Source organism: Pleurodeles waltl, chromosome 4_1 (genome assembly GCF_031143425.1).
Source record: "Pleurodeles waltl isolate 20211129_DDA chromosome 4_1, aPleWal1.hap1.20221129, whole genome shotgun sequence".
NCBI lineage: Eukaryota > Metazoa > Chordata > Amphibia > Caudata > Salamandridae > Pleurodeles > Pleurodeles waltl.
The window spans coordinates 908959799-908985540 of record NC_090442.1 but is presented as its reverse complement, the minus strand read 5'-3'; the positions used below and the strand labels follow the sequence as shown (position 1 = coordinate 908985540).

General features: G+C 45.3%; 1 protein-coding gene across 5 annotated transcripts in view; it reads right to left on the bottom strand.

Annotated features, from left to right (window-relative positions):
* PLXNB2 (plexin B2) overlaps positions 1 to 25742 on the bottom strand; it is a 640303-nt gene that overhangs the window by 199284 nt on the left and 415277 nt on the right. For all 5 annotated transcript variants that reach the window (XM_069229655.1, XM_069229656.1, XM_069229658.1 and 2 more), the window contains one exon: positions 13156 to 13258. In XM_069229655.1, coding sequence (XP_069085756.1) covers positions 13156 to 13258 — 103 coding nt within the window. The remainder of the gene's footprint in view (positions 1 to 13155; positions 13259 to 25742) is intronic.

The window sequence follows — 25742 nt, the reverse complement described above, 5'->3', positions numbered from 1 at the left end:
ACATTAGCTCCAGTCAAAACTGATCCTTGACCCAGAAACTAAACACGATCAGTGATACATAGTTCCCCACTCAGCGAGCTTCGTTTAAGTTGTTTGCTGAACTTGGAATAGCGGAGACTCATTTTCTTAAACATGTGGCATCACGAGCTTCCCGATTTCCCAAAACTCAGAACCACAATTCGCAGTGGACAAGGTTTTTGATTTGAGTGCTCACAGAGTGGGACCGACTGCACCTCCTCCATACCACCGCCCACTGAACTAAAGAAACACCTGTGCACTTAAGTTTCCCCAAAATGCTCCCCTGTTCTTGGGTCACATGGCAATTAGAGACACAAGTACCTAGATAATCAAAAGTATTCATAAGTTCTAATCTTTATGGAGTGATATAAGAAGGATATTTTGACACTACTGGAGCCCTGTGATCAGGACTTGACATGTGGAAGAGTTGAAAGGTAAATCTTTCTCCATGTGGTAACTCTAGGGGGGAAAAAAAAAAAAAAGATTCAAGCGCCATTCCATTTTGGCCAACAGGAAGATGTTGTTCGCAAATCACAGTAAATGTACAGTACGGACAGGTCTTTATAAGCCTGGCAGCCAGGACTGTGCTTTGACAAAGTTGGTAAAAACATTTAATAAACTCATTTTCACAACTCCCATTTCCCACCCTACCAAGTGATACATTTAGCAGCATCTCCACAAGTACCCTGGGTTGTAGAAGAAAAATACAAGGATAAAGTGTGTTAAAAAACCGAGCTAGATAACTGTGAAAGGAGAAGGAAAGTTAATTACAAAATAAGCATGCATCCTCAGTAAGTCCTGCCTATAAGATAACTTTCTTTACCAATGTTTTTGTCATTTTTTGTAAAACAATGGTAAAAGGAAATGCTTTTTACTAATTGTGTACAGCGTCAGAAAAAACAAAAACTAACAATGGTATATAGGCACGCAGGTGTATGTACAGGTCATGAAACTATGGGTGCTTAGCATGATGATGTATATGTGTACTTGTGTCACCAAGCAAGTCTAGGCGTACACCATGATGCTGGCACCATTTAGTTTTTTTATATATACTGTACCAAGATGGCAGATACCACTTGCTGTGGTTATAAAAGAAAAGCACTGGCAAAGTCAATACGTCTGGCCTTCATGTGCTAGCACATTCAGAGGCAGGGATGTAGAAGTGCTGTTTGCATGTGTTACAGTGTTAAAAGAAGGGATAGCATTGAAAACAATTGAAGGTGATTGGCAGACTGCCAGCAAGCCCAAAAAGGATTGGTAGATTTAATAGAGCAAGACTATTTGTCATCTTTACAACAAAAAAAAAAGCAACACTGGAACCCACACTTCAAATGCAGTAACCAAGAGTACCATGCGACTGCAGATGTGGATTATAGCGGCGATATTTAGCTGTCATGATACAAGAGGCATGCCACTTTGTTCTAAATACTTTAGAAGTCACTACTTTCTAGGCAGCTGCTCTGCAGATTTCTCAAATACCACGTCAGAACTGATTAGTACCCAATCTTGACTAATGGACTGAAGAGTACGTATTGTAAACAAAAGCAGGGGATTCAGTTTAGCAACAGCTTTCTCATGCCGAGTACTTGGGCTTCCCAATGTGCGGCTAAGCCTTTTCCTTCTTGCTCCTCCTGTAGCTTTGGGAACAGGACTTGTAGATAGCTAATCTGCCCAATACGCTCTTGCGACCCTCCATGTTGTTCGAGCACTTCACATTGTTAGAACCTGCTATATAAATAACCCTTTTGAAATACAGGCATATTGGCATGATTAGCAAAGAAAGGCCATACAATGGGATAGCAAACTAATATGCGGCAACAGATTTACATATGTGCTCCAATAGATTTGGCGCTTTGTTAGCAGCTGAAAGCAGAACATCTTCAGAATCTTCACTATAAACCCAAGGAGTCAAGAGGCATGAACACAGCAGCATGCGGTGAAAGCAGGCAGTGAGGTGTAATCACTAAAATACCCATTAGGTCTTGTTACAGCAGAACTAGCAGCGGGGCTCTCTGTACAGGAGCAGGCGTAGGTTAATCCACGTTAGTAAAGTGAGTGCCATATTGTGTTATGTAATACCTGGCTTCTCCAATGAGCAGCTCGTGAACTACTGGTAATTCTCCAGCTATCTGCTAGTAGCGGTCCTGTGCATGGAAATCACCAAATTGGAACCTTTTACTTGGTTTTAGTAATATATGTTTGCTAGAAGTGTATTTAAGACGAAAATGTGTGTAGTTCAGAACTCATAAGCTAACATTTGGGAAAAAATTGCTGGATTTCCAAAATTTATTTAGGTATGATTTTTGAGTGTTAAATCACGTGAAGAGACTTTTTACTGAGAATATTACTTTTGTTCCGGCACCGCACTCTGGCTGGCATGTATTTCCCATATAGAGGCATTCCAAGCAGGCAAAGTTTGTTTTCCATTACTGCTTTCAACCCTCCGTGATGCAATGAGGTGATCACTGCTGGTAATCTTGCAAGTGGTGGCCACCAATGTAATACTGTCTGGTGTGGTCATTATTACAACACTAATGCTAGTAGGTTGAAATGATTTTAATTGAACAAAAGTAGCTCTTACTAGATAAGAGGTTGGAGAACCCTATGTTATACATTAATATGGATATACGTTTTATATCTGAAAATTGCAAACATGTTGCAGTCTCCAACCCCGCGAGGTCACAATAAGTACGTACAACTGGCTATGCCCTTAAGTTGTTCGCCTAACTTCGGTCTGTCCAACTGCGCAAATAATGAACGGTCCATTTAATTCTAACAAGCAGAATGTTGGAAACAAGTAGAATGAAACGTTGTAAAATGTTTGTCTGTTAAAATAAGGATCATTTGAATAGCAACAAGCTGACTTTTTTCATTAAACGTAAAATTTGTTCGGGCAACAGACGATTCTACTTGTGTGAGAAAGCACCCACCAAAGCCTGACAAAATGGAATAGCAAACTCCACATCCTCCAAACACATACAAGCTGCTTTATTTAGGACACAGGCCCTGGTACAACAATGACAATTACACAGAGCTACAGAGTGTATTTTTTTTTTTGGGGGGGGGGGCGGTGGGGGGGAGGGGGGGTATTCAGTCAAAGCAACACAGGGAACAGAGTTGGTGGAGAAGGACTGGGGAGTTCAGCCAAACAACACATGGAAACGCAGGAATGGTTTGGGAAAGGAACAGTAAAACGAGAAGGTGCAAAGCAATACAGGAGATCGTAGGAAGCCTAGGTGACAAAAGTACAAAAGTTCAAAAACAAATGCACCCTCATGGAGTGCTTAACACGAAGAAAGAAGTGTTTGAAAAGCACACAGTGGAAGCAGCTATGCCAGCCAATCTAAGTGACAGCAAAGAAGCAATACTCCAGGGAGGGATGAACACGAGACTGGCCAGTTGGGACACGAATAAGAAATGGGCAAATGAGAGTGACAAGGAAAGCCAGCCAATAGTATGGAAATGGAAAGCTTCAAGTCCTTCTACTTGGTTGGTAGGCCACAAATTACCTTGCTACAGATAGTGCATGCAGGCACTTCCTAAAAAGCAACCGAGGGGATGGGTGAAGTAATGGACAAGGTGGGGAGAGGAAAGAGCAACATGGAGCATGACAGTGGGGGTATTTGGTGGGGGCTGGAGAGAAGCACACAGAGAGCAAGCACTGGAAAACACATGCACTCTCGGCGCGATTAAACAGAACAAAAAAAATAATTTCTAAACTGAGTAATCGAAGGATAGAAGTTCGGATATCCGAGAGATGGTAAGGAGTCTGTGCCCCATGGGAGGGACTAATACATGCAGGACAAGCTGGGACTAGGAAAGCCATCAAATAAATAAACAAGCAGGAGTGACAACAAGCATTGGCAATGCAAGTTAGAGCTATCAGCGCTGTAAATTACAATGTCTTTTACCCATGAGTTTTGGTTTGGAGCAGAGTGGAGTGGATGTACGTGGTGTGGAGTGGAATTGTGTGTTGGATATGAATTATTAGTTGTGGAATTGTGTGGTCTGTAGCATTTCCTTGAATTAACACTTCCTAAGTCATCTACAAAGTCCCTCAAACCACTAATGCCCAGTAATATAATCAGAGGCTGAAGGAGCACTGGTGATGCACCCAAACTAGTCTTGACCATAGGCAGTAACTTAGGCAGCAGTACATTCCATCACTTTTTTTTTTTTTAAGAAAAACAATGGCAGTACAAAAAAGGGACTTCCATAGGCAAATTAGGCATGTTCCTAATCAAACAGGAACAGTTCAACTCAAAATGACAAGTGAGGTCACTTGCGAATGGGAACACAAGGAACCACAACTGATTTCAGCAATATTAAGTCTCAGTGAGGTGCAGATTGAGTCCCTTGTCACAGCAAGCATGAAACCCCACGCCTGGCCATATTTGTTGCACTTAAAATGTTGGACTAAGGAAATCACGAACATAATTGCTGGAATGCTAGAAACTATCTCAGCCATTAGCAATTGTCTGGGCCACATACCAGACTAAGTCGTTTTTTGCCCTCAGTTGCACAACAGACGGAGGCCTGAGATATGCAAATCAGACTGGTCTTGCTCTGATAGGAACCGATCAGACCAAACACCTGCATCATCCACCACTAAAGAAAGACTGGTCAGATATGTTCTGTCTCTAAGCACTGCACTGAGGGCTAGAAGCTGTCTAGTCAGTAAATCTACCAAACAGCTATACCGATCTGGCCAAATGTTACACCCTTCTGGGATATGCCTGTAAAATTCTGAGAAATAAATACAAATCAAGCCTAAACTTTACACGGGATGGCTTGATATACAGACCTAGTGCTGAGATGCACAAGGGTGAGACGCTTTACTAATTCACAAAATAAATAATTTGGGGGGGGGGGGGCAGGCAACACAAAGCAGACTATCGTTTGCTTAACTTGTATTTATTAAGAATTAAAAATATGTCAAGTTCAAGCACATCTACGGATGGTATTTCAACCAGTTGGAAAGTTCGGCCATCCCATATACAGTTTGCACCTTCTTTAAAGCGCACTTGCTTCGTGATTTAGGAGTGTACCATCGGGGCTCTGGGAGGAGTGGTACGTGACTCGAATGTGTGCAGCAGATGTGCACGTGGACAATGGTGCGTCAGCAGTGGGTATGGCCAAGGAGCCATGCTGCGCACTCTTCCAGATGTGTCAACGGCACTGCAAAGCAGCCAAAGATAACTGATGTGTGCTCCAACAAAACCTGTGGCACAGCGATACCTGTCTGGCAACGAACTACACCAGGTGCGAAAGGATACCGAATCAACATTCATAGTGCACACTTGTACAGCACACGGCACAGAGTAAACGGCATGTTGGTAGTTGGTTAATACTCCATGCTAGGATCACCCCTCCATGCCATCATTCATAAAACCCTCTGATGCCCTTAAGCTTCGCCTGGCAGCTTGCTGGCCAGATCATAACTTGCTCCTGCCTGAATTGGCACCTCGCCTAGAGGCAAACCCCTACAAAAAGTGCACGTGACAGATTATGTAAACACACACAAATTGATGCTACTGTTTTCAACTGAATGGAACACCGCCCTTTAATATGAGAAGGATAAAAGGCTGAGCCTGGCTCGTTAATGTGCAACATAATTAAGCTTGCATACAACATTTTATCACAAACTCAATAAAGTGGGTGACCAGCCTCTTTCAGAAGAACACTTGTAAATGCCCTTTACAGAGTTAACATTTCATTAATTTTACTGTTTCTTTGACACATTTTTTTAAAATCTCATATGTAAGTGTGAGATCGTTTTTAATAACCAATGTAATAAAGTATTCATTCGTGAACTAGATTTCCTTTTCGCATGGGACTTATCTACCTTCTGTGTAAACTAAAAGTGTTTTTCTCTGCGCCATGACTTTAACAGTCTGCACATTTGTTTCCTACAGGTGCATTAACCCGCTGTAACTGAGCACTAAACACCTTATTATCACACAAAGCGAATCGAGAGTCCGTCACTCCTCTCAGCTGGCCATAAATGACGTTGTTTCAGATGTAAGTGTCCAGTAGTGGGAAATCCTAATATACCCTGTCAGCCAATTAAACCACTCAAAGAATGCAGCTTCGATCGCAAAACACGGGCCGGCTGTGTGTGTGAGAACACAGACCAGCCCCCCACCAAGATCCATATTTAAGGGGACAGGAGGGAGGAGGAAGCGCATATACATTGCAATCTCTGCCCTTGGCTGGCCAGGCTGGGCCCTGAGCGAGCTAGATTTAATCAGCAGCATCGTAAGATGCACAGCGCAAACAAGGGAAATGGCTAGGGAAGTAAAATACAGCAACTGCCAGGGCTCCATGGGACCGGTGCTACTGCACCTGCAGCACCAAGGACAACGCCTCCCCTGTATTCAGTCCGCTATGGTAAATATTCAGATGAAAAAGGTGATGCCCAGCAACTCGCATCAATGTACTTGCCATACTGCCCACGATCACTCAATGAACTGGAGGGAACTCGGTGATTAAATTGGTCGCAAAGCATTACCTTCCCATGGCCACTCTCCACTTGATAATATCAGAATTATCAGAGTTAGCAAAAATAGATGCAAAAATGACAAATGCCGGCTAAGGTGTGTTTTCATAGCAACAAGGCACCAACCTCTGTACCGTTTTACTCTTCAGAAGTTATTGGTCATCCTAACCACCAATAACATTTTCGGGTCCCCTGGAAAAGTGTACGTGGGGTGGAGGGATGTGACCACTTTCGTACAGTTGGAAGACATGGTACTGGGAAGTTTCTGGCTTCAAAGAGTTTTGCTTCAGCTTGGTGAACTTAAATGCTAGCTTCTATGCTCGAATCGAGTACAGTCCCCTGGGCGGTTTCATTTCTTATTGTGGAATCCCATTCAGAACAGTTTCTCTTCTCAAATAGTGCGGTGACGTGGTCAAAAAGCAACCGTTGGAGCTACAGAAAACAATTTAATTTAAACAAGCACAGGGTTCACTCTACGGGCAGGTGAAAGGGCAGATGCAGGTGAAAGGGCAGATGCAGCTGCACGTTAGCCAGCATCAGGTTCTTGATCAACTCGGTGTACTCCATCTTGAGCCCCCAAGTCGGTGAGTACAGACTCTGTCCAGACCCAAACCCACAGTGGAAGAATCAGCTGCAGCATCAAGTGGACACAGAAGACGGACTTGCTCCCTAGCGTCCTTCCGATCCAGGACTAAATGGATGGAATTTGTGCAGGTCATTAAATGGAGCATTCAAGAAATTTTTCGAAACACAGTATATTCGATGTATTTTCTCATCTAAATTTAAACGCATTGTTGAAAAAGTGTTCATTTCACACACCATCAGTGAGCTTTTTTTTTTGTAAGGGACTACATGCCCCATGCTGCCCAGAACTGACTTGCTCCCCGCTGACGTCACTGACTGGCTGCACTGAAGTTTGTTTTGGTCAAAGAAGATGGACTATCCATCGCTCCTTTCTCACTGTTTCGGCGCAGGCCATGGTGTTGCCCTAAAGCACCGTGCCCCTCTTAGGAGTGAAACCCTGCAACATTAACAAAACTTGCAGGGCGGCAGTGCGCACTGCAGTTAAACAAGGCAGCTTCGGTGCTTGAAAGCCGAAGTGGCGGCAGGGAGGGCGAAACAATCGTCTCAGAAAACAGCCTCAAATATTTCACATCTGTCTTTGAATGCACAGCAACTGTAAAGCGATAAGTACATGATTTACAGCTCTGCTTTACAGAAACTCACCTTGGAGCACTGAAATCAACCAGTGCTCTAGTCAAATGGTCTTCGAGAAAGGAAAAAGTAGTCCCTAAACTGAGACAAGAGAAGGGTACAAGTACTGGGGCACTGCTCTGTGGATTGAAAAGGAGGGACAAATTGGAATTATTGACCATTAGCAAGCAAGGATTTTTAAAGGACACTGAAACGAACCAATGAAAAGCAGTAAGCCCAAAAAGAAGTATATACTAAAGTATATAGAAAAGGTCTGGAAAGCTCGTCCTAAAAAAGCCAACCAAAGGGTGGGTTGTAAGTCCCTGTGAGTTCACAATAGGTCTTTAACAACCAGACATCTTGCGTTGTCTGTTTCGCTCAACCTAAACACCTCTACAGCTGGCTGTGGCAGATAAAAAACAAACAACAAAACCCCTCTTTCCTGTAGATTCCAGTGAACACAAGTAATAAACCCCAGGCACGAAAACAGCTTCAGGGCAATGGTTTAGTCTCACTGGTGGATGAGGTAGTGCAGTCACTCCCAGTCTCATTACATCACTTAGCAACTAAAGGAGTAACAATGCTCAGCCAACTCGTCTGCAGTTGCAAGAAACAAACAGGTCTAACTAATCAGCAAATAATACAAAGGTTCCTAAAGGGGCAGATGTATGCCATTTAGATAAAGCAAAGAAACGGACATACCTAGCACAAAACCTATATTAGAGTTGAGATTCAGTGACTTAGGCATTGGACCCTACAAATGACAATTCTAGCAAGCTTATCTGTGAGGCCTGCATTAACGATGAACTCTTCTCATTCATACCTCTTGAAGCAAGTACATAAAATAGCACAAGTCATAAGAAAAATGTAGTGGCACACTACTGCGAACACATACAGAAATGGTTTTATGGAAGTAAATCTACTCATCTAATGTCCTCAGAGTGAGCACCAACAACGGATTTTGCAGAAAGAGAGGCCACCCTGGTCAGTAGATAATAACAGGATCTACTTACTGCTTCCAGTCTTTCCCCAAAATCATTGGAATCCGTGCACCTTAAGACCTTTTTACTTGCACAAAGAAAGGTTTCTGATCATTTCTGAGTGCATGAAGACTTTGGATTTTGTTTAATTTTGGATTCCCAATTTTATTAGTCACAGACCATCCCTGGTCTTTTGGGTCCCTCGTACACTTGCTATCCCGTTTGACAACTAGCAACACACTGGAAGTCCTTGCAGCTACACTGAAGACATCTCTGTAAACTCTGAGGAGTCCAACGCAGGACCATTTCAAATTTTGGTGACAATCACATCACAGATGTACATTCAATGACTCAAAATGAAACTTACGGGTACAGTGGCTATAGCCCTCCTATACCAAACGCACCCTAATTTCCCCATATTCCACATACAGGTCCTTTTTCTTCTTCATGTGCGTTATGCTAATGAGCCGTTTATAGGGAAAAAAACATTTTCAGTTCAACTATTTTGTTTTAATAGGCTGTTGCCCCGCCCCTCGGTTCGTTATAAAATAAACTGGGTGTCATTTTTAGATATATATGAGGCGCACCCGTATCGAAAGAGTTTAGCAGCTTTGGTGGTTACGTGAAAAGGATTGAAAGGTAAGCTGCCAGAACCACCACTTTGGGACATATTGGTTGCATCCTACAGACGACGGTCGGAGGTTATTCAAAACTGAGGGACTATGGTCATTGGTCCATTCCTGTAGTTGTTCACCATGGATTTCCATAGTAACATTAGAGGCGGCAGACGAGGGGCAATTTGATGATTTTACGTGAGGAGACATATGGTTGCAAGAGGCGCAGAACTGTGAAGGCGCCTGGTGTGTAATTAAAGACCGGCTCACGGGTGAGTAAGATGCAGCTCATCCAGGGTTAACATTGGGAAGAAGTATATAGTACAGACTATCAGTGTGCTGAAAATGAACTGATACTCGAAAAGTTTTTTTGGATTAAAGCAAATTACTGGCAGGACTGAATATGCACCATATGCAGTTTGAAAACGTATTACAGCCATTGGGAATTTATGGCACATTATGCATGCTGATTTGGCGGCCAAAAACCAAGGATTTAAACTAGCAGGCCAGCCCTTCTTCTATGCCTACTATTGGCCCGCCAATAGGAGCACGGTTGTATAAATTTAAATAGAACAGATAGGGTGTCAGCTTCATTTCAGCAAACATTGAGAAAGGCATACAAGCCAAAACTCGTCTGTTTACTGAAGAAATAAAATTGCTTTTTGACCCAGGAAGTGCCGACCTCCTTTTTGGGGAACATTTGGTCTAACTGTTTAGTTGTGTGCTTGTAACCCACAGAACTCTGTTCTAAATTGGGATTCAACACTTGACTAACATTCAAGAGATTTTGGGCATGTTACAGTCCCCCTGTACATGTATTTTGTTAAGTATATCAGAATAAAGAAAAAAAACTAAAAAAAACGGAGTTGCCTATTACTGTCCCAGTTACACGTGCCATCCTTCTCGCGTCATTTTGGCTTGCATAATCTGAATCTAATTTGTGAACCCGTCCTGTCAAGTTTCCCTAAACCGACCATCACATACAGACAAAATAATGTTCCATGTGTTCATAGTGTTCTAGTCACAACCCCTCACACAGACAAAATTATGTTTTATATATTGGACCCTATGCTGGAGACGTCCCTGCTGTAATGAAAATATTCTCCCTTCTTAATGCTAGTTTTAAGTTAAATCAAATACCTAACGTAAAATAACATTTTTAAGCAGGTTACTTTTCTTTCTCTGTGGCAATCCTTTTTCCACTCCTTGAACTGGGGTAGGCCTTGCATTGAACTCAGCGAGACCTCCGCTAACTTAAAGTTCACTCGAAATCTACTAGTCGGACTCTTCAGGGAATGGGACGGCAGCCCACCAAGCAAATTCAAAATCAACATTAGTTCCACGCTACAATCCTATAACAATATCATGAGATTGGCTGTTCTCTCAAATATGGAATGGCAGGATTATTTTGTCCTGACAAATGTCCACAAGAGAGTAAATTTGCAGACATCTCTACTTTACAATCTGAAGTCCATACAGCTGATGTTCTCTGTAAAAATATTCAAACGTTTAACTCGTGGAGCCATTAGGACAGAGGACCTAAAGTTAAACTTGGTCAAAATTGTGCAACTGGTTTTGTCAACTACATTTCGTAAAGCAGTCTCTTTTACTCATTGCATGACAACTTGCCAAAGGCTACTAGAAGTCCTCACTTAACTCTAAATGCCGTATCCACCATGATGCTCTCAAACCATATCACTGCTGAGGCCCAACCTATGCTCCCATAAAGGGGATTTAATTAGGTCAATGAGAGTGGATAACCAAAACATTTCTATGTTAAAATCATGGAGCATATCTAAGCATTTTGTAGGCAGAACAATGTTAAAAAACTAAAAACAAAGATATGTTGATGCCATTTTGAATAAAACATTCATTTTTAGATGGCAAATACATATGAAACATGTGCAAGTTAATAAAAAACATGTTGGATTATAGTTATTGGTGATTTCTGGCAAAAACAAAGATCTGCTTTAGATATGTTCATATAGTGATCCCTTCATAAAGCCAATAGTCGCACTTTTCATATTTTGGTGCTTTTTTAAAAATGCGAATATCTCAAGAACTACTGAATAGATTTACACCCAACATCTAAACGATTTCTGAATAAAGTTCTAATTTCATGCAAAGTTTGGCATAAATCTGTTCAGCGTTTTTTGCTGTAGTTGCAAGCAAAATTTCCAATAAGCGCTATAATGGGAAAAACATATTTTTAACCCCTAATCTTCCACTTTCCATTCTCTGATTAAATATTTCCCTGCACGGAATTTAATGAAATTTGGCACAACAGAACAATATTGCTTAGTATTTGGTGCAGATCTGCTAATGAGGCCAAACTGATATGTAAATCAAAACAAGCCTTTTCAGTGAAGCTTAACTATGCAGTGTTGAATGCCACTAAAGAAACATAAATCCATGCACACACACACATGCACCCCCCTCCGCCCCCACCCCCACCCCGGACCCACCCCACTTATACAAAATGGTAAAGATTTGTGGGCTTGTCTTTGATTACCTTTGATTAGCAACAAAGGGAAAACAAGGATGAAAGAAACCATAGGACAATTCTGGGGCACAAAATGGTGACCTGATTGATCTCAAGATTGATTGATCACCTTCCTCTCGGTGTGTACCCAGTGACAACACACAGTAACTAGTGTTGCCCAATCCCCCAACCAATAGCTAATTCTATCTCCACTGAAGTGGGAATGTACTTCCGGTGGTTAGGATTGATAGGGAGGTGGGATATGCAAGCCAAATCACTTAAGTAGGGACCCGTTTAATTTTGCCCTCCCCTTTAGAGAGCCCCTACAGCTGCAACAGACCCATATAGGAGGCTAGAACACTAAGAGGCTAGCCAGCAATGCTTATTTTGTTCCATCGTGCACAATCTAAGGAAGATGCTTGACACATGGCTCTAAACCAGCCAATAGTAATGTGAGAGATGCAGGAAATGGATTTAGAAGTAATACTAAAGAGGAGAAAACCAAGAGCAATGCAGCGCACATCATACTGTGAAGGGACGTCAGTGCCGCATTTGGAGATGCCTGGACGACTGCGCACACAGACTTTCAGAGATGCTGCCACAAATGCTGCCAGGTCTTCCACCCACGCCCTCCCACTACTGCTACTGTACCTCCATGACATTAGTTGAACAAGTCTGTCTCTCTCACCAGCTATAGACAGTGATGGAATTATAAAACTAAGGCATAGTTGGAGCCTGTAAGCTTTTCAGGCTCACTATCTTCACAAAGTACACCAAAATCACCCACTGTCTTTCTGTACTAATAGAAAGGATCACAGCGTGGTCTGAAATCTGCAACGTAACGAAGAAAGTGTCAGTTTATGGGTATTTTTTAAAAGCACAAACCTGACCGGGTGATAACAGAGCCCAGTACAAGACCAGCGTCCAAGATTATGATCCACAATCCTTTTAAGTCAGTGGCTACTAAAGGGAGTCAAAGAAAAAGTGAAGTTGTAGGGTGTCAAGACGTACTGCTCTTTGCAGAAGTGCATCCTCAGCACTTCACTAAATTAAAAGATGGTTGTAGCGGTTGAAGAATTGTTCCAGATGTTGGCAGACCACAGGCCTTACTTTCTGTTCCTGTACCACATGTACTCAAGTTCAACTCAGTAACCACTCGTGCCGAACATGACGTTTCACAATGTATTATTGAAAAATATTTCTAGGATACCAAAAACTAGACCCGGTTGATGATTGCTAATGAAGGGGCATTGCGCATAATACACCCTAAATAATAAAGGTGCACTTTCAGTGGGCAAATTGACTTTAAAATCGGAATTTAAAAATGCACATAAAATGTATTGTTATGTTGCATCTGGGTATTCGTACCATGTTTTGCTGGTTTACATTTCCATTCTGGTTTTCCTCTTCACATTTATGAAGCCTTGAATCCCACTGGCAATTCCACTGACTTCTCACACAAGAGATGCACCTGAAAGTAAAGCAAGAACATCCTTTACTGACTTTACACACTCTCACATCTGCGTATTCAGCCTTCCAGTGGTCACCACTGTAATTTGGATCCACGTTTTGCCACATTAGTGCTGTTCAGGTTTGCACGGTTATTTTTACATGTTTTGACTGACATAGCTAAAAATTGTTAACATTTTCAAGAGAACTGCTGGTTGTAACACAGGAAAGTACAAACCATGACCACGCACATAAGACATTTGGACATACACAATGTTTCTCTCTCAGTTGTTTCATCGGAGCACAAAAACAGCAACACACAGATAAGGTATTTGTTTTTCAACTTTCCTCCTGCCTCGTGTCCCTTTCTTACAGCTGGGGCCTCTTAAAGGCCTCCAGAATGATCAAAATATCTGTGTGCCCGAAGTTAATTGGGGGAATAAGACATTTGGGTGGTGTCCTTGCTTTGTTGAGTCAAAACCATGCACAGATACATATTTCTTATCGTTTTCTAGTGACGCCCCCTTTCGTCTATGGAATTAGCACTCCTATACTCTAGACTATTGCAAAAACAAAAAACAAAAAAAACTCAAAATTCAGAAATCTTTCAGGATTTGTATAATTTCTTTGATATGAAACAGGGACAGGTTGATTAATGTCTGGATACAAATGGGCCAAACTCAAGTCAACAATATAGTACATTTGATTTTCTTAACAGATTATCAATCACCTTAAAATCAATCATACAAAAATCCCTCTCTTATGCAAAACAGTATTTCCTACTAATTAACCTCTACAGAAATGTCACCTCTAGGTCTGATGCAAAACGACTGTGCGAAGGTGTATATCTTTAGAAGGGCATCAAGACTGTCAACTTCTGACACGGAACCAGTTTAATTAAGGTAAGCATCATCACACCGCCTCTACTTGTAAACCACTTGCGATTATTTTAATGTATAGCATGTCAATCTATGAAAGATCGAATACTTCGGAAAAAGTGACTTATCTCCACCTTCAGCTCACCACAGGTGGCATCAGTCAGAGAGACATGTATATTGCTCTCCACACCTAGGTGCAAAAATGAATATTGGAGGCCAATGCTACAGACCGGGTCTACAGTGTCTGGAAACAAATTTGAAATCCACCCATTCCATTGCCTGAAACACAGATCGGCATATAAGGATTGTAAGGAAATGCCTCCTTGGCATGGTTGCCCCCTGACTTTTTGCCTTTGCTGATGCTATGTTTACAATTGAAAGTGTGCTGAGGCCTGCTAACCAGGCCCCAGCACCAGTGTTCTTTCCCTAACCTGTACTTTTGTATCCACAATTGGCAGACCCTGGCATCCAGATAAGTCCCTTGTAACTGGTACTTCTAGTACCAAGGGCCCTGATGCCAAGGAAGGTCTCTAAGGGACGCAGCATGTCTTATGCCACCCTGGAGACCTCTCACTCAGCACAGACACACTGCTTGCCAGCTTGTGTGTGCTAGTGAGGACAAAACGAGTAAGTCGACATGGCACTCCCCTCAGGGTGCCATGCCAGCCTCTCACTGCCTATGCAGTATAGGTAAGACACCCCTCTAGCAGGCCTTACAGCCCTAAGGCAGGGTGCACTATACCATAGGTGAGGGTACCAGTGCATGAGCATGGTACCCCTACAGTGTCTAAACAAAACCTTAGACATTGTAAGTGCAGGGTAGCCATAAGAGTATATGGTCTGGGAGTCTGTCAAACACGAACTCCACAGCACCATAATGGCTACACTGAAAACTGGGAAGTTTGGTATCAAACTTCTCAGCACAATAAATGCACACTGATGCCAGTGTACATTTTATTGTAAAATACACCACAGAGGGCACCTTAGAGGTGCCCCCTGAAACTTAACCGACTGTCTGTGTAGGCTGACTAGTTCCAGCAGCCTGCCACACCAGAGACATGTTGCTGGCCCCATGGGGAGAGTGCCTTTGTCACTCTGAGGCCAGTAACAAAGCCTGCACTGGGTGGAGATGCTAACACCTCCCCCAGGCAGGAGCTGTGACACCTGGCGGTGAGCCTCAAAGGCTCACCCCTTTGTCACAGCCCAGCAGGGCACTCCAGCTTAGTGGAGTTGCCCGCCCCCTCCGGCCACGGCCCCCACTTTTGGCGGCAAGGCTGGAGGGAACAAAGAAAGCAACAAGGAGGAGTCACTGGCCAGTCAGGACAGCCCCTAAGGTGTCCTGAGCTGAGGTGACTCTGACTTTTAGAAATCCTCCATCTTGCAGATGGAGGATTCCCCCAATAGGGTTAGGATTGTGACCCCCTCCCCTTGGGAGGAGGCACAAAGAGGGTGTACCCACCCTCAGGGCTAGTAGCCATTGGCTACTAACCCCCCAGACCTAAACACGCCCTTAAATTTAGTATTTAAGGGCTACCCTGAACCCTAGAAAATTAGATTCCTGCAACTACAAGAAGAAGGACTGCCTAGCTGAAAACCCCTGCAGAGGAAGACCAGAAGACGACAACTGCCTTGGCTCCAGAAACTCACCGGCCTGTCTCCTGCCTTCCAAAGATCCTGCTCCAGCGACGCCTTCCAAAGGGACCAGCGACCTCGACATCCTCTGAGGACTGCCCCTGCTTCGAAAAGACAAGAAACTCCCGAGGACAGCGGACCTGCTCCAAGAAAAGCTGCAACTTTGTTTCCAGCAGCTTTAAAGAACCCTGCAAGCTCCCCGCAAGAAGCGTGAGACTTGCAACACTGCACCCGGCGACCCCGACTCGGCTGGTGGCGATCCAACACCTCAGGAGGGACCCCAGGACTACTCTGATACTGTGAGTACCAAAACCTGTCCCCCCTGAGCCCCCACAGCGCCGCCTGCAGAGGGAATCCCGAGGCTTCCCCTGACCGCGACTCTTTGAACCTAAAGTCCCGACGCCTGGGAGAGACCCTGCACCCGCAGCCCCCAGGACCTGAAGGACCGGACTTTCACTGGAGAAGTGACCCCCAGGAGTCCCTCTCCCTTGCCCAAGTGGAGGTTTCCCCGAGGAACCCCCCCCTTGCCTGCCTGCAGCGCTGAAGAGATCCCGAGATCTCTCATAGACTAACATTGCGAACCCGACGCTTGTTTCTACACTGCACCCGGCCGCCCCCGCGCCGCTGAGGGTGAAATTTCTGTGTGGACTCGTGTCCCCCCCGGTGCCCTACAAAACCCCCCTGGTCTGCCCTCCGAAGACGCGGGTACTTACCTGCAAGCAGACCGGAACCGGGGCACCCCCTTCTCCCCATTCTAGCCTATGTGTTTTGGGCACCACTTTGAACTCTGCACCTGACCGGCCCTGAGCTGCTGGTGTGGTGACTTTGGGGTTGCTCTGAACCCCCAACGGTGGGCTACCTTGGACCAAGAACTGAACCCTGTAAGTGTCTTACTTACCTGGTAAAACTAACAAATACTTACCTCCCCTAGGAACTGTGAAAATTGCACTAAGTGTCCACTTTTAAAACAGCTATTTGTGAATAACTTGAAAAGTATACATGCAATTTTGATGATTTGAAGTTCCTAAAGTACTTACCTGCAATACCTTTCGAATGAGCTATTACATGTAGAATTTGAACCTGTGGTTCTTAAAATAAACTAAGAAAAGATATTTTTCTATACAAAAACCTATTGGCTGGATTTGTCTCTGAGTGTGTGTATCTCATTTATTGTCTATGTGTATGTACAACAAATGCTTAACACTACTCCTTGGATAAGCCTACTGCTCGACCACACTACCACAAAATAGAGCATTAGTATTATCTATTTTTACCACTATTTTACCTCTAAGGGGAACCCTTGGACTCTGTGCATGCTATTCCTTACTTTGAAATAGCACATACAGAGCCAACTTCCTACATTGGTGGATCAGCGGTGGGGTACAAGACTTTGCATTTGCTGGACTACTCAGCCAATACCTGATCACACGACAAATTCCAAAATTGTCATTAGAAATTGATTTTTGCAATTTGAAAAGTTTTCTAAATTCTTAAAAGACCTGCTAGGGCCTTGTGTTAGATCCTGTTTAGCATTTCTTTTAGAGTTTAAAAGTTTGTAAAAGTTTGAATTAGATTCTAGAACCAGTTTTAGTTTCTTAAAAAGTATTCCAACTTTTAGAAGCATAATGTCTAGCACAGATGTGAATGTGGTGGAACTCGACACCACACCTTACCTCCATCTACAGATGAGAGAGCTAAGGTCACTCTGTAAACTAAAGAAAATAGCAATGGGCCCCAAACCTACCAAAGTACAGCTCCAGGAGCTTTTGGCAGAGTTTGAAAAGGCCAACCCCTCTGAGGATGGCAACTCAGAGGATGAAGATAGTGACTTGGAGGGAAATTCCCCCCCTCCAGTCCTACTTAGGGAGAGCAGGGCTTCTCAAGCCCTGACTCCACAAATAATAGTCAGAGATGCTGGTTCCCTCACAGGAGGGACCAACAACTCTGAAATCACTGAGGATAACTCCAGTGAAGAGGACATCCAGTTAGCCAGGATGGCCAAAAGATTGGCTTTGGAAAGACAGATCCTAGCCATAGAGAGGGAAAGACAAGAGATGGGCCTAGGACCCATCAATGGTGGCAGCAACATAAATAGGGTCAGAGATTCTCCTGACATGTTGAAAATCCCCAAAGGGATTGTAACTAAATATGAAGATGGTGATGACATCACCAAATGGTTCACAGCTTTTGAGAGGGCTTGTGTAACCAGAAAAGTGAACAGATCTCACTGGGGTGCTCTCCTTTGGGAAATGTTCACAGGAAAGTGTAGGGATAGACTCCTCACACTCTCTGGACAAGATGCAGAATCTTATGACCTCATGAAGGGTACCCTGATTGAGGGCTTTGGATTCTCCACTGAGGAGTACAGGATTAGGTTCAGGGGGGCTCAAAAATCCTCGAGCCAGACCTGGGTTGACTTTGTTGACTACTCAGTGAAAACACTAGATGGTTGGATTCAAGGCAGTGGTGTAAGTAATTATGATGGGCTGTACAATTTATTTGTGAAAGAACACCTGTTAAGTAATTGTTTCAATGATAAACTGCATCAGCATCTGGTAGACCTAGGACCAATTTCTCCCCAAGAATTGGGAAAGAAGGCGGACCATTGGGTCAAGACAAGGGTGTCCAAGACTTCAACAGGGGGTGACCAAAAGAAAGGGGTCACAAAGACTCCCCAGCAGAAGGGTGATGAGACAACCAAAACTAAAAATAGTAAAGAGTCTTCTACAGGCCCCCAAAAACCTGCACAGGAGGGTGGGCCCAGAGCCTCTTCACAAAACAATGGGTACAAGGGTAAAAACTTTGATCCCAAAAAGGCCTGGTGTCATAGCTGTAAACAGCATGGACACCAAACTGGAGACAAGGCCTGTCCCAAGAAAGGTTCCACTCCAAACTCCCATCCAGGTAACACTGGTATGGCTAGTCTCCAAGTGGGATCAACAGTGTGCCCAGAGCAAATCAGGGTCCACACTGAAGCTACTCTAGTTTCTGAGGGTGGGGTGGATTTAGCCACACTAGCTGTCTGGCCGCCTAACATGCAAAAATACAGACAGCAACTCTTAATTAATGGGACTAGAATAGAGGGCCTGAGGGATACAGGTGCCAGTGTCACCATGGTGACAGAGAAACTGGTTTCCCCTGGCCAATACCTGACTGGAAAAACTTACACAGTCACCAACGCTGACAATCAGAGAAAAGTACATCCCATGGCAATGGTTACTTTAGAATGGGGAGGGGTCAATGGCCTGAAACAGGTGGTGGTCTCCTCAAATATCCCAGTGGACTGTCTGCTTGGAAATGACCTGGAGTCCTCAGCATGGGCTGAGGTAGAGCTAAAAACCCATGCAGCAATGCTGGGTATCCCTGAACTGGTGTGTGTGAAAACAAGAGCACAATGCAAGGCACAGGGTGAAAAAGTAGAGCTGGAGTCTGGAAAAATGGCCCAGCCTACCAAGAGAACAGGAAAGTCAGTTGGGAAACCAACTGCAACACAGCAAAAGAAAGGGAACCTCTCTTCTCAGGAAGAAGTTCTGCCCTCTGAGGGAACTGAGCCTTTGGAGCTTGAACCTTATCAGGTTGAGCTCTTAGGCCCAGGGGGACCCTCAAGGGAGGAGCTGTGTAAGGGACAAGAAACCTGTCCCTCTCTTGAAGGCCTTAGGCAGCAAGCTGCTGAAGAGTCCAAAGGCAAGAAAAATGGAACACATAGGGTCTATTGGGAAGATGGGCTCCTGTACACTGAGGCCAGAGACCCCAAACCTGGTGCCACTAGGAGAGTGGTAGTGCCTCAGCTGTTCAGAGAGTTCATCCTAACATTGGCCCATGACATTCCCCTTGCTGGACATTTGGGACAAACCAAGACGTGGGAGAGGTTAGTCAACCACTTCTACTGGCCCAATATGTCCAACATGGTTAAGGAGTTTTGCCTCTCCTGCCCCACCTGTCAAGCCAGTGGTAAGACAGGTGGGCATCCAAAGGCCCCCCTCATTCCACTTCCTGTGGTGGGGGTGCCCTTTGAAAGAGTGGGTGTGGACATAGTTGGTCCACTGGAACCTCCCACAGCCTCAGGAAATATGTATATCCTGGTAGTAGTGGATCATGCTACCAGGTATCCTGAAGCTATTCCCCTTAGGTCGACTACTGCCCCTGCAGTAGCCAAGGCCCTCATTGGTATCTTTACCAGAGTGGGTTTCCCTAAGGAGGTGGTGTCTGACAGAGGTACCAACTTCATGTCAGCATACCTAAAGCACATGTGGAATGAGTGTGGAGTGACTTATAAATTCACTACACCTTACCATCCACAAACTAATGGCTTAGTTGAGAGATTCAACAAGACATTAAAGGGCATGATCATGGGGCTCCCAGAAAAACTCAAAAGGAGATGGGATGTCCTCCTGCCATGTCTGCTTTTCGCTTACAGGGAGGTACCACAGAAGGGAGTAGGGTTCTCACCCTTTGAACTTCTGTTTGGTCATCCTGTAAGGGGACCACTTGCCCTTGTTAAAGAAGGCTGGGAGAGACCTCTCCATGAGCCTAAACAGGACATAGTGGACTATGTACTTGGCCTTCGCTCTAGAATGGCAGAGTACATGGAAAAGGCAACCAAAAACCTTGAGGCCAGCCAACAACTCCAGAAGTTTTGGTATGACCAAAAGGCTGCACTGGTTGAGTTCCAACCAGGGCAGAAAGTCTGGGTTCTGGAGCCTGTGGCTCCCAGGGCACTCCAGGACAAATGGAGTGGCCCTTACCCAGTGCTAGAGAGGAAGAGTCAGGTCACCTACCTGGTGGACCTGGGCACAAGCAGGAGCCCCAAGAGGGTGATCCATGTGAACCGCCTTAAGCTCTTCCATGACAGGGCTGATGTGAATCTGTTAATGGTAACAGATGAGGATCAGGAGGCAGAGAGTGAACCTCTCCCTGATCTTCTGTCATCAGACCCAAAAGATGGCACAGTAGATGGAGTGATCTACTCAGACACCCTCTCTGGCCAACAGCAGGCTGATTGTAGGAGAGTCCTACAACAGTTTCCTGAGCTTTTCTCCCTAACCCCTGGTCAGACACACCTGTGTACCCATGATGTGGACACAGGAGACAGCATGCCTGTCAAGAACAAAATCTTCAGACAGTCTGACCATGTTAAGGAAAGCATCAAGATGGAAGTCCACAAGATGCTGGAATTGGGAGTGATTGAGCGCTCTGACAGCCCCTGGGCTAGCCCAGTGGTCTTAGTCCCCAAACCTCACACCAAAGATGGAAAGAAAGAGATGAGGTTTTGTGTGGACTACAGAGGGCTCAACTCTGTCACCAAGACAGATGCCCATCCAATTCCAAGAGCTGATGAGCTCATTGATAAGTTAGGTGCTGCCAAATTTCTAAGTACCTTTGACTTGACAGCAGGGTACTGGCAAATAAAAATGGCACCTGGAGCAAAAGAAAAGACAGCATTCTCCACACCTGATGGGCATTATCAGTTTACTGTTATGCCCTTTGGTTTAAAGAATGCCCCTGCCACCTTCCAAAGGTTGGTGAATCAAGTCCTTGCTGGCTTGGAGTCCTTTAGCACAGCTTATCTTGATGATATTGCTGTCTTTAGCTCCACCTGGCAGGATCACCTGGTCCACCTGAAGAAGGTTTTGAAGGCTCTGCAATCTGCAGGCCTCTCTATCAAGGCATCCAAATGCCAGATAGGGCAGGGAACTGTGGTTTACTTGGGCCACCTTGTAGGTGGAGGCCAAGTTCAGCCACTCCAACCCAAGATCCAGACCATTCTGGACTGGGTAGCTCCAAAAACCCAGACTCAAGTCAGGGCATTCCTTGGCTTGACTGGGTACTACAGGAGGTTTGTGAAGGGATATGGATCCATTGTGACAGCCCTCACTGAGCTCACCTCCAAGAAAATGCCCAAGAAAGTGAACTGGACTGTGGACTGCCAACAGGCCTTTGACACCCTGAAACAAGCAATGTGCTCAGCACCAGTTCTCAAAGCTCCAGATTATTCTAAGCAGTTCATTGTGCAGACTGATGCCTCTGAACATGGGATAGGGGCAGTTTTGTCCCAAACAAATGATGATGGCCTTGACCAGCCTGTTGCTTTCATTAGCAGGAGGTTACTCCCCAGGGAGCAGCGTTGGAGTGCCATTGAGAGGGAGGCCTTTGCTGTGGTTTGGTCCCTGAAGAAGCTGAGACCATACCTCTTTGGGACTCACTTCCTAGTTCAAACTGACCACAGACCTCTCAAATGGCTGATGCAAATGAAAGGTGAAAATCCTAAACTGTTGAGGTGGTCCATCTCCCTACAGGGAATGGACTTTATAGTGGAACACAGACCTGGGACTGCCCATGCCAATGCAGATGGCCTTTCCAGGTTCTTCCACTTAGAAAATGAAGACTCTCTTGGGAAAGGTTAGTCTCATCCTCTTTCGTTTGGGGGGGGGTTGTGTAAGGAAATGCCTCCTTGGCATGGTTGCCCCCTGACTTTTTGCCTTTGCTGATGCTATGTTTACAATTGAAAGTGTGCTGAGGCCTGCTAACCAGGCCCCAGCACCAGTGTTCTTTCCCTAACCTGTACTTTTGTATCCACAATTGGCAGACCCTGGCATCCAGATAAGTCCCTTGTAACTGGTACTTCTAGTACCAAGGGCCCTGATGCCAAGGAAGGTCTCTAAGGGACGCAGCATGTCTTATGCCACCCTGGAGACCTCTCACTCAGCACAGACACACTGCTTGCCAGCTTGTGTGTGCTAGTGAGGACAAAACGAGTAAGTCGACATGGCACTCCCCTCAGGGTGCCATGCCAGCCTCTCACTGCCTATGCAGTATAGGTAAGACACCCCTCTAGCAGGCCTTACAGCCCTAAGGCAGGGTGCACTATACCATAGGTGAGGGTACCAGTGCATGAGCATGGTACCCCTACAGTGTCTAAACAAAACCTTAGACATTGTAAGTGCAGGGTAGCCATAAGAGTATATGGTCTGGGAGTCTGTCAAACACGAACTCCACAGCACCATAATGGCTACACTGAAAACTGGGAAGTTTGGTATCAAACTTCTCAGCACAATAAATGCACACTGATGCCAGTGTACATTTTATTGTAAAATACACCACAGAGGGCACCTTAGAGGTGCCCCCTGAAACTTAACCGACTGTCTGTGTAGGCTGACTAGTTCCAGCAGCCTGCCACACCAGAGACATGTTGCTGGCCCCATGGGGAGAGTGCCTTTGTCACTCTGAGGCCAGTAACAAAGCCTGCACTGGGTGGAGATGCTAACACCTCCCCCAGGCAGGAGCTGTGACACCTGGCGGTGAGCCTCAAAGGCTCACCCCTTTGTCACAGCCCAGCAGGGCACTCCAGCTTAGTGGAGTTGCCCGCCCCCTCCGGCCACGGCCCCCACTTTTGGCGGCAAGGCTGGAGGGAACAAAGAAAGCAACAAGGAGGAGTCACTGGCCAGTCAGGACAGCCCCTAAGGTGTCCTGAGCTGAGGTGACTCTGACTTTTAGAAATCCTCCATCTTGCAGATGGAGGATTCCCCCAATAGGGTTAGGATTGTGACCCCCTCCCCTTGGGAGGAGGCACAAAGAGGGTGTACCCACCCTCAGGGCTAGTAGCCATTGGCTACTAACCCCCCAGACCTAAACACGCCCTTAAATTTAGTATTTAAGGGCTACCCTGAACCCTAGAAAATTAGATTCCTGCAACTACAAGAAGAAGGACTGCCTAGCTGAAAACCCCTGCAGAGGAAGACCAGAAGACGACAACTGCCTTGGCTCCAGAAACTCACCGGCCTGTCTCCTGCCTTCCAAAGATCCTGCTCCAGCGACGCCTTCCAAAGGGACCAGCGACCTCGACATCCTCTGAGGACTGCCCCTGCTTCGAAAAGACAAGAAACTCCCGAGGACAGCGGACCTGCTCCAAGAAAAGCTGCAACTTTGTTTCCAGCAGCTTTAAAGAACCCTGCAAGCTCCCCGCAAGAAGCGTGAGACTTGCAACACTGCACCCGGCGACCCCGACTCGGCTGGTGGCGATCCAACACCTCAGGAGGGACCCCAGGACTACTCTGATACTGTGAGTACCAAAACCTGTCCCCCCTGAGCCCCCACAGCGCCGCCTGCAGAGGGAATCCCGAGGCTTCCCCTGACCGCGACTCTTTGAACCTAAAGTCCCGACGCCTGGGAGAGACCCTGCACCCGCAGCCCCCAGGACCTGAAGGACCGGACTTTCACTGGAGAAGTGACCCCCAGGAGTCCCTCTCCCTTGCCCAAGTGGAGGTTTCCCCGAGGAACCCCCCCCTTGCCTGCCTGCAGCGCTGAAGAGATCCCGAGATCTCTCATAGACTAACATTGCGAACCCGACGCTTGTTTCTACACTGCACCCGGCCGCCCCCGCGCCGCTGAGGGTGAAATTTCTGTGTGGACTCGTGTCCCCCCCGGTGCCCTACAAAACCCCCCTGGTCTGCCCTCCGAAGACGCGGGTACTTACCTGCAAGCAGACCGGAACCGGGGCACCCCCTTCTCCCCATTCTAGCCTATGTGTTTTGGGCACCACTTTGAACTCTGCACCTGACCGGCCCTGAGCTGCTGGTGTGGTGACTTTGGGGTTGCTCTGAACCCCCAACGGTGGGCTACCTTGGACCAAGAACTGAACCCTGTAAGTGTCTTACTTACCTGGTAAAACTAACAAATACTTACCTCCCCTAGGAACTGTGAAAATTGCACTAAGTGTCCACTTTTAAAACAGCTATTTGTGAATAACTTGAAAAGTATACATGCAATTTTGATGATTTGAAGTTCCTAAAGTACTTACCTGCAATACCTTTCGAATGAGCTATTACATGTAGAATTTGAACCTGTGGTTCTTAAAATAAACTAAGAAAAGATATTTTTCTATACAAAAACCTATTGGCTGGATTTGTCTCTGAGTGTGTGTATCTCATTTATTGTCTATGTGTATGTACAACAAATGCTTAACACTACTCCTTGGATAAGCCTACTGCTCGACCACACTACCACAAAATAGAGCATTAGTATTATCTATTTTTACCACTATTTTACCTCTAAGGGGAACCCTTGGACTCTGTGCATGCTATTCCTTACTTTGAAATAGCACATACAGAGCCAACTTCCTACAAGGATCGCCAATAAAAGTGAAAAACTACTATGGAACTGCTATGTTCCTTTATTTATACCACGGATTCCGCGCCTGTCGATTGACAACAATCAAAAGCATGTCAATTAAAGCAGTCCATTCTAGAGAATGAGGGCCGACACTTGTGAAGGAAATTGTTTTCCACAACACCCTACTACCCACTGAGTGCAGAAGTTCAATGTGGTTAGACAGGTTTTGCATTTGGCATTTATGGAGGGAGAGAGTGAGGTATATGAGCCAGGTGAATCATGTGAGGGGCTGCAAGGTACAACACAGGGAAGTATATGTGATTGCCTCATTTTCAATTGTGGCGTTATCACAGTGGTTTGGATATTCGTCGCCAGCAATATCAGCAAGAAGGTCAATGGCAGTGCAATTAGGGTAATCCAAACGTTGCAATCCTGTGGCCTGGAGCAAAAAAGGTCATAAGTTAGGGGCTTCCGCTGGTCCCCTAGGAGGATGACCAATAGCCCTTCTGGAGATCCACATGCAAGTAAGTATGGATGCTGAATACATTTAGGATGACGAGAAACCCACCTAACCGTGGCAGTGCAGAACTCAAATATTGTTTGAATGAAGATCAATCCTAGATTAACACTTTAGGCCAACAATCGGTTTCTGGTGAAATATTCGGTCATAGATATTTAAACTATCTAAACCAGATGCAATCTCCAATAACCCATGAGACAGTGAGTGCAGACTGTCATTCTTTGCCCTCCAAAGTACCCCAGTCGGTCCCCCAAGCAATTTTAAGTGTAGAAAACGTGTCCGGTGTGTTGATGACTTTGGTTCTTCATACTCTTGATATTTTCTTGCCAGGGTATTTGCACGTTGGAATCTCTACTCCCCTGCAGGCT